Source organism: Mercurialis annua, linkage group LG4, assembly GCF_937616625.2.
Source record: "Mercurialis annua linkage group LG4, ddMerAnnu1.2, whole genome shotgun sequence".
Classification (NCBI taxonomy): Eukaryota; Viridiplantae; Streptophyta; class Magnoliopsida; order Malpighiales; family Euphorbiaceae; genus Mercurialis; species Mercurialis annua.
In genome coordinates, this window is record NC_065573.1 from 22,219,966 (window position 1) to 22,229,896 (window position 9,931).

The following is a 9,931-nucleotide window of genomic DNA, read 5'->3' on the forward strand; positions in this document are numbered from 1 at the left end:
CGAAGGTGTCGAAATCTAGCCGAGAAGTTAAGACTTTAGGCTGTCCAGAAACAGCAGTTCAGATTACACAACAAAATGTTCTGTCCAATTTGAGCCACTTAAAGACCGAATTAGAAAAATAATTTTGTTCTAACAGTTTGGATATTTTCAATATCTATTATCTAGAAGTTATATGTATACAGCTATGTAAGTAAAATAAAATTTTGAAAACATACATATGATTTTTTAGAAATTATCACTCAAAATACTAAAAATACATATCAAATAAACCAATAGGTGAAGTTAAACTACAACTGCTGTTCATTTTTAAAACTGGATTAATATGATCGAATTAAAAGTTTTAGACATATTGGCAAGAAAATAAAGTTTTTATAGTCTTCTTAAAAAAAGAGTTAAATATTTTCATTGCTCAGCTCTGTTTTAAAGTTCAGCCTCGCAACTCTGTCTAGAAAAACATAGAGTTGAAACCCAATTTTGAATTATTTTATATATAATATATCTATAAATTATATTTATTTGTCTATTTAACATGTGAATTGCTATATAAAGGAGAGTCAGATTTGGTCCAGACATTAATAAAAAAAAAAAATCATCAAGTGAAAGTTAGAGTTAAGCTTGGCCGGTGCTCATGAAAAATGACTTTTAAAGAAAAGAATAAACTGCCACAGCCACAACCATTATATTCTCTAAGCATTCAAGATATTGTCCTCCTTTTTTTAGTTATTTAAAGCAGGGGTGTGTAAAAATTGAAACAAACCAAACAATCAAACCGAATATATTCAGTTTGATTCAGTTAAATATTATATAAAGTTTTAGTTTTATTTGGATTCCTCTTTCTAAGGGGCCGGGTACCAAATTAGAGAAAGGAAAGAAGGTTCCCGAAGGGTAAGAAAGAGATGCTCCGTATAGCTAACCGAGTTGGTCACGGGGTAAGAGTCTCTGACATTAAAAGGGGTCCTAACAGAATTCTTTGGGATAAAATGGAATATATGAAATAAATTAAAAAATGGATTTCGGATTTGTACATAATTTTTTTAACCAAGTATAATGTAAATCGAACTAAAGTAATCAAATAAAAAAACCGACCTAACTGATTCGATTCAATATGAAATTGTTTAGTTTTTTAAAATTTCAGTTTGATTCAATTTTACAAAAATAAAAAAATTGATTCGATTATGTTTGAACCGAATGTATACTTCAAATAAAAGTAATCTCTTAAGACAACGCTTTTTGCAAAATCCTAAGAATTATTTTTTTATTGAATTGTAAAGTAAATGTGAGGTTCAATTCATCAAAAAAAAATTATTCATCAAAAAAAATGTGAGGTTCAAAATCAAGGTAATTGAACTTAGGGACATAATATTTTGTATCATTTTAACTAAAAAAAGTAAAACTTACTTAAGTTTTACCAAAAAGTCATTTTTCCAGTAAAAAATATTGAACCCTCAACTTTTTTCAAAAAGTTAAATTTTAAAAAGCAAACAAATAATAAATACTATTTTCCATTAAGTTATTATTTTCATTAAAAAGGAGAATATAAAAGAGCAAAGCAACACTGCATATTTATCAATAGGAAGAGCACTTCCTTCAAAATATTACAAGAAATTAAATTCATGAAAACAACGGGAAATTTTTTTCTCTAATACCTAATTTCCCCCCTCTTCTATCACAGAGATGTTGTGAAACTAGCTACACTAGGGTAAATAAATTTTTACCATTAACAGTGAACTATAGTACATAAAAAATTAGTTCACATGTTATATAGTAAATATTATGTAACAAAATATTTACACTTGAAGATTTTGGCGGCTAGGCATTTTGGTTGCCTGATTTTTGTCATCATGATTATTTTCCGGCGAATCCGTTCCTTCTATTGTAATAACAACATGATCATCACCGCGGTCAAGAACGGGATTTACCGTTCCACGGTGAAGTAATTGAGGTTTCTCGGGCGAAACAGTTGCTTCGACAATCTTGAAATGAGCTAAATTAGCAAGTTCATGGACCGATTCGGATAATTTATCGACGCATTGGACAATCTCGGTTAGGGTTGATGCAACCGTGGCAGCTGGTACTATTATTAGTAAGTCATCATGGTCTAATGAACAAGATTTGAGAGCAATTTTGAGTTCATTAATGGCGGTTTTTGAGTTGTCTACATGTATTTTTGCAGGAGATGGATCAGTCATTGTTTTAATTGCTGAAGATAGTAATTTCAATGCCTTGCCTGATTCTTCACTCATTTTTTTGCATGGTTCTTGAATTTTACTCTTGAATTCTTCTGGTGCCTGTAATACCACAAATTTATTAATTAATAACATCGTTTTTTTTCGGAAACTAAAAAAAACAGATCAAATAGATCCAAACAGTCCAAATTAAGATGAAGTCGTAAAATAATTGGATTCTTTTGATATGGAATTATAAATATTTAGGTCTATTTGATCTTAATTAATGAAATTTGACCTAATTGATTCTACCATATAAATTTGTGGATCAAAATGATCTTTTTTATTTATTTATTAGATACCTTTAAAAGAATCTTTTTTGTAGGGTGATTTCATGAAAACACTTTGTATGGTGCATATACATGTAGGATTAAATTTAATAAAAATAGAAAGTTATTGTTTACAAAACAACAAAGTCAAAACATAATCAAGTATATATACAAGTACTATAAAGTACTAAATGGAATTGTGAGCTGTTTGAAGATTTTTTTTGCCTTTATTATTAATATAATATAATAATATGATCATCGATCTAAAAGATATCTGAAAGTTTAGGTTCAATGTTTCTCTACATTTATTTTTCACTATTATTTGGTGTTTTTATGTTGCTATATAGCATTATGGTAAATTTATGAGTATGCAGGAATCGAATCGATTCGAGTAACTGAATCGATTTAATTAATTCTTCGGTTTAGCATTTTAAAACAATTTTGATTTTTTTTGGTTCAGCTCGGTTTGATTTTAGATAAAAAAAAATCAGTTAAATTTTAGTACAACAAGTTGAAAAAACTGAATCAAATAAAAAAAATCAACCAAATTGATTGTTTAGTTCGATTCAAATGAACTTTTTTTTAGTTCGATTCAAATGTTGCTCGGTTTGATTTGTATTAGCTCAAATGAACTCTTTTGACATCACTATAAACACCATATATATATATATATATGGTGTTTAAGTACAATTACTAACACAAGCAAAATGAAAGATAAATAGATAAATTAAGTGATGGATATGAAATATTACTTGGATATTAGAGTTAATGCAGCCATTAAGAGCTTCAATATGGTAAGCACATTGTCTTGAAATAGCTCCAATCTTCAAGTATTGTTTCCATGGATGCCTGAACCCAAATTTTCCATGTCTAGGCTCCCAGAGTGCAAGATTTGCCTGCAAATTTTGCAATATTTTTTAAAAAAATTATTGTTATTGAAAATAATAAGTACAAATTGATGCCTGTGGCGTAGGAAAGCTCAAGAAAAGTGCAGAAGCTAGTGGCAAAGATTAAAAAAAATATAGGGTTAGTGGAGAAAAAGGAATTTAGTAAATATACCATGGAATCTTCTGCAGATTTAGAGTTGAGAACACTTTTATATCCTTCAAGAAATGACTTGTTTTTAGTCTTAATCTCATCTTCTGTTCCATCCTCTACAAAATATTCTTTTCCGAAACCTGTATAATTAATTCAAATCTCTTGTTTATTAATTAAACAAAAAATTTATTATGAAACTGGCTAATATATTATGGAAAAATAATTATGTCATTCTGATCCAGATTTTGGACTAATTTGTCATAAAAATAACTTCAATCGGCTATATATACCTTCAAGATAGTTTCCAAGTTTTTCAATGTTGGAAGCAACTAATTTGTGAAGATCTTCACCGGCCCAAACCGGACAAATTCCGATGGATATAACAATACAGGCAGCTCCACCAATTATGATTGTTGATAGTCTTTGATGAGCTACTTCTACGAGTTCATCAACTCGAACACCCGACACCGAAACTAAACTGAATGTCAATATGAATATCAACACTCCATAGTCATATCTTGCTTTTATCTTTGGAATAAATCTACTGAATGTAGATGCTGAAGCTGCATATAAACATCAAATAGTATAATTAACTTGGATTTTTTTATACATTTTGAGTTGATTTAACATTTTAAAAAGAGAACGATGATCTATCTTATCTGAATCAAATTCCAGCTATTAGATGAAATTTTAACTATAAGTAAATATTCATTGAATTTGAGACGTGAACAAATATAGATCCACTTTATTTTGTCATAAAGTTTAAACTGTTACGTAAGATTTCAAATTTTATTTTATTGTTATCTCTAAAACTTGATATAAATAATGTTACATGTTAGAATAATGAATATAATGATATAGAAATATACCTAAAAGAAAAACAAGAATCCCAATAACTATAGGCTCTCCTTTGTTCCCAAAAAGACTTGCCAAGTGATGAGCTCCAACTCCTAAAGCACCAGCTAATAGTGTTGCAAATCCTCTATTCAAACTCTTTAACAATGTTCCACCTACACAAAAATGCCACAAAATTATATATTATTATTCAAATGATCATGCATATACATTTTCATATATGTGTATATTTTTTATCTAATACTACTAATGACCGGCGAACAATTTAACATAACATATCGATACGGATAAAAATATTTAAAGTAATTTTGTGACATGTAAATTAATTAACTTACCTACAGTGAATTCAAAAACTACTACCACAGTCAAAACGGCCCACATTCCAGCAACTCCAAAACTATCATAAAGTGTTCTTGAAAAATACAATAAGGACACCAATGTAACAGCAACTCCAACTTTTAAAGAATGAGTAATTCTTCTAGGATCATCTTCTCCAAGTTTTTTTACACTTTTTGCAGTGTTCACCACCTTGTTCTTCAAGTTACCGATCAAGCCCTTGAAACATCCCCATGCACGTGTCAACAGCCCAGCTCTCTTGATCTCTTGATGACTTGCTGATGACTCCATCTCCATTGCTAAAGATTGGCAACTTTGCATGAACTAAAGAAAAAATAATAACAATTTTAATTCTTTTATTTTAGAGAGAGGAAGATAAGTAGAGATGCTTATAACATAAAAATGCCTTTGAAGAAATGGTCTCTAGCTAGCCCTATATTTATAGTAATAGAATGAGAATTGCTAACCATCAAGAAATTATATTTAATTTGTGTCTTTTTGTATGTGAGGACTTTTTTTTTTGAGTTTCAAAATGTGGATGACTAAGCTTTTACCTTATTGTTATTTTATTTTGGTTTAAATTATTTAAATTATCTTAAAGGTTATAGATGTTTGATGCATTTTATTTCTTTTTTTGGATCATATAAACAAAATTATAGCCCACTATACTTGACTATACCTAAGTTTTAAAGAGATTATAAATCCACTTGAAAGGACTCATGAAGATCTAGTTTTGGACCATTTACTAATGAAGTAAAATTTTACAACTTGAAAGGTCCTTAAGCTCACTCTCATAGCACCATAACTAGCAATTTTCATTAGCCATAGGCTCATGTGGTACGTCTTTTTCTCTTTTTAATAAGGAATAATCACTTCATGAAACATTATATGTCGGGAGAATCAAAAAATAAAAATGAAAGTTGGATAAAGAGAAAAGTAAGAAGTTACTGAAGTGGAAAGACGGTATGAGACTAAAGTGTATAAAAATTGAGTTGGATTAAAATTTTAGTTCGATTTCAATTGAAATTATAAAAAATTTAATTTCCAGTCTTATTTTTTTTATTAATGATAATGAAAATTCATTTCAGTTTTAGAACTAAATATAAATAAACAAAATCAAACAAAATTTAGATCAACGCCAACCCACCACTATCACAGTGTAAGAATCTCACTATTCACCACTCCAATTCACCGAAATGCAATCCTATTCTTGTGTTTATGAATAGTATATACCTTGAAATAGGTTTGCACTATTCACACCAATTTACTTTTTGATTAATTCTATTTTTATTTTCTAATCATAATTTACATTGATAACTTTCAAAATATTCAATTTAGTCTATTTTTTTATTAATTAATACTCACATTTTTAACGATTTGGCCCAAATTATTTTTAATAAATATAAAATAAATAAGCCTAATAAATTAAACAATAAATTTTAATGATATAATATTTTATTTAAATATTAAAATTACATTACATTAGACATTAATATTATATAATCAATTTCAAAATATTTTAATAAATGAGGATGTATATGTTTAAAAATATATATATAGAAGTAAATTGGTAAATATTTAAATTTAATAGTATTAAATGTAAAAAAAATATATAATTTTTTTTTTTGTGAAAAATAGGGTAATGAGTGGGAGTAATAATACTATAAAAAACTAAGATAGTTTGAATTTCACACTATCTTAAATTTTTTGGTTGGAGATGCTCTTAAAAAATTCCACTTAAAATACTTGATTGTATAATTTGGTTTAAAATAGTTTAAGCCTTTTTAAATTAGAAAATGGTCATTTATGCTTCTAAATTTCCTCTACAAGATTAAGTTCCTCTAACGTCCGAAAATATTATAATATGTATCTAACATCTTAAAAAGTGAACAACCAGATCTCGATTTTGACTCATAAATGAGACTTTGGGGGCCTGGTTGCCAAAATTGGAGGGTCTGATTGTTCACCTTTTAAGACGTTTGGTGCACATTTGAACCTTTTCAGACGTTGAAAGCTTACTTAATCGTCGAGTCAAACTTTATAAGCATAAATAACCCTTTTACCTTTTAAATTTGGTTCGTTTTGAAAAAATTAAAATTTTAATACAGTTCAATTCACGAATGTACAACCTTAATTGACTAGTATAAAAATAAAAAATATTTTTATATCTACAATTTTAACCATTTCACTAAATATATATTTAAAATACAATCTGAACATTTTGGTCTGTCATTTTTATAAATTGAAATAAATATATCCAATATTTAATTTAAACATGTTTTTGGGCACATAATTTCCATTTTAAACCCAAATAATCATTTTTAAATTAAAAAAAAAATCAGTCATGTAAGATGATTATTTATGGAATCGAAAATTTATAAAAATAAAAATTTATAAAAATAAATTTTAAAAAATAGGTATAACTTGTGATTTGAATATATTTGTTCAAATTTATAAAATTGATGAATCTGAATATTAAAATTATATTTTAGAGATAATATTTAAAAAAAATAATCAAAATTGTGGATAAAAATCTGTAAAATATTATGCCGGAGAATATAAAAACAACTAACATAAGTATAACTATCAATTAGAGGACCGCCAATTACATAAAAAAAAGTTGGTCCTGAATGGATCGATATCGAGAAAATCTGATTAAACTATAGAGTTGATATCATATAATTTTCCCACTTGCCCACACACATAGCCACCACCAGGTTATAGCTACTCTCTACATAACCCAAAAAAAAGTACAAACCGTAAATAGTATATATATCATATGCACTGTATTCCACAATGTCAATGGAAACTGCAATTTCATTTGAAATTTCTGATGTGTTTTCATAAAATATAAAGTATAATTTAACATAAGCATATCAAATACGAATAATTAGATCCAAAATTACATAGAAGCGTCTTGTTGTCATTTAAATGAAAATTTAGTCAATAAAATAACTGAAATGCCAATGCAAATACTATACAATGACCGCCGGAATCTATTACCTTTAAAATATGATAGAAACTGATTAATTTATAAATTTAAATGAACTAAATTTTATATGTAATCACTACTCATGGTTGGAATAATTTTTTTAATAAAACGATTAAATTTTTTTTGTCAACATGCCAAATTTTAATGAAGGTAAATCGGTAATAAGAACAACATTTTTTTTAAAAAATAATTCAGTCCAATAATACTTGATAAAACGGTCATAAAAAACTAACATAATAGTAAATTTTATTAGAAGAGATTATCCAAGAGGAATTTCAAACATTAGAAGTAATAAAAATTAAAGAACATTTATGACTTTGATTAAGTTGCGTATTGGTTGGTTCAGTTCGGTTTGGAATCGGTCGACATTTACCAATCAATTTTTTTTTAAATCGGATCAAACCGAACTATACATTTGACTACATCAAACCAAACCAAAAAGTTCAGTTATCCGGTTCAATTTGATTAAAAAAACAAAATTTTCTTTTTCTTTTTATTAGTTTTACCTTAACATTACTTTAAACATCAAATAGTGGTGTAAAATGAACTCCACCTCAGCGAATTACACCAATGGAGTCTTGATATCTCAGCACCGTGCATGAATTTGAGAAAAAGTGGTAGTTCGTGCATGAAAATGAAAAAATTTAAACTACGTGATTAAAATAAAAAAAACGTATAAAGTTGGTAAATTTTTATGACATTAACCCTATTTTGAATAATGAATTAAATTTTATGTGTACATTTTCTGAAGTCTCCTTTTACTTTTTATAATTTTTCATGGATGACTTTTAAAATTTATATTTTAATACGTCATGGTATAATGCCAGTTAAATAATTTAAAAATCGAATTAAAATTATAGTCAACCTTTAGCATTAGAATGCAATTAATAAAATTAAAAGTGTCTTATATTTTAAAAATTCATAATATTTTTATTTTTATATTCATTGACTATATAGTATATATGCATGTGTGTATTTTTGTGTCTATGACATCATTTTGTTGGGTATTAACATAAATTAAAGTTCCTCCAGAAACATGCATACATGAACTATTAGTGGAAGGCATTTCACTTCACTGACTTGTGACTATTTAATTAATTCCAGATTTAATTGGATGAAAAATAAAAAAGTTAATATAGTGATTATACAAAGTTGTGTTATGGATTTTCACTTACTGACTTTATTAAGGAATATTTGTTAGAATGTAATTAAAAATAGTAAGTGAAGTCCAACAATACTTAGTGTAGTACCTAAAAAAGAAGGTAAGAAATTGGTCACCACTAACCAATATACTACCAGTTTCCGATTGAACATTGCATCACTAAATTGGATTATAGTGTGACACTATGATGACAATGAAATAAGGGAAAAGGTAAAATAAATAAACAAAAAAAAAGATTAATCCTAGCTAATTAAGTTGACATAATAAATAAATAAATAAAATTTGTTGTTCAGAACCTCCCATGCATGTTATCCTTTTAATAATATATTATCATTAATACTTTCAAGTAATAAAAAAAAATAAACAATCTACGTATATATGTATATATTTATATATTGTAATTTATTTATTTTGAGAAAAAAGCTATTATCAGAATAGCAAAGTCAGCAATTCACTAGTGTTCGAGTAGGATCTGACACGATCATAAGATCATTTCTTTAATTTTCTTAATTTTTATTTTTGTTTTTATTTTTTGAAGAATTTTTATTTCGATTTAATTTCTTCAATTAATGAAATGTGAGACCAAATTTAAGATTGTTCATGTAAATGGAAGTACAAGGTATAAATGCTGCTCACTTCTCTTCCTCGCTTTTTTATTCTTAATATATTCTATCTCCAACATAAAATATTCTCCAGGTTGGAATAAAACAATTAATTACTGGTCGTTTTCGAGCGTCTTTTTAATCTTTTCGATTTCATTTTTAATTTAATTTATTCCATTTCTTTTCAATCACATGTCTTTTTTTTCTGCAGATGAAAATATTTTAGAAAATAACTTGTCAAATTAATTATCTCATTAAAATTCTACAATTTGACATGGCACAAACGAATACTCCAAAATATATTAGGAATTACTCCAAATATATTAGATATTCATATTCGAACCAAAATATAGGAAGATAATGCTATATTGCTTTTCCCATTATATATGTATCAATGAGAAATAAACAAAAATTTATGGCCCAATGTTGAGTTAGATATGGTATTCTACAAA

The 9,931-nt window shown here is 27.0% G+C and overlaps 1 protein-coding gene across 1 annotated transcript; it reads right to left on the bottom strand.

The window, feature by feature from the left end:
* Positions 1-1,555: 1,555 nt before the first annotated feature.
* LOC126678094 (aluminum-activated malate transporter 8) lies at positions 1,556-5,113 on the bottom strand. The gene is made up of 6 exons (XM_050372967.2): positions 4,723-5,113; positions 4,402-4,542; positions 3,823-4,095; positions 3,554-3,672; positions 3,247-3,390; positions 1,556-2,288 (listed from the first exon to the last, which is right to left on the bottom strand). Exons 1-6 carry the CDS (start codon positions 5,042-5,044, stop codon positions 1,788-1,790), a joined length of 1,500 nt encoding a protein of 499 aa, XP_050228924.1. The 5' UTR covers positions 5,045-5,113; the 3' UTR covers positions 1,556-1,787.
* Positions 5,114-9,931: the final 4,818 nt, after the last annotated feature.

What these genes read in the sequence shown, in the direction of transcription:
- LOC126678094 (XM_050372967.2), bottom strand. Translation starts at nt 5,044, where the DNA reads ATGCAAAGTTGCCAATCTTTAGCAATGGAGATGGAGTCATCAGCAAGT. An exon ending in GATTCTTGTTTTTCTTTTAG is followed by an intron (nt 4,096 to 4,401) that starts GTATATTTCTAT and finishes GTTTATATGCAG; the next exon opens with CTTCAGCATCTACATTCAGT. An exon ending in GCATTAACTCTAATATCCAA is followed by an intron (nt 2,289 to 3,246) that starts GTAATATTTCAT and finishes GTGGTATTACAG; the next exon opens with GCACCAGAAGAATTCAAGAG.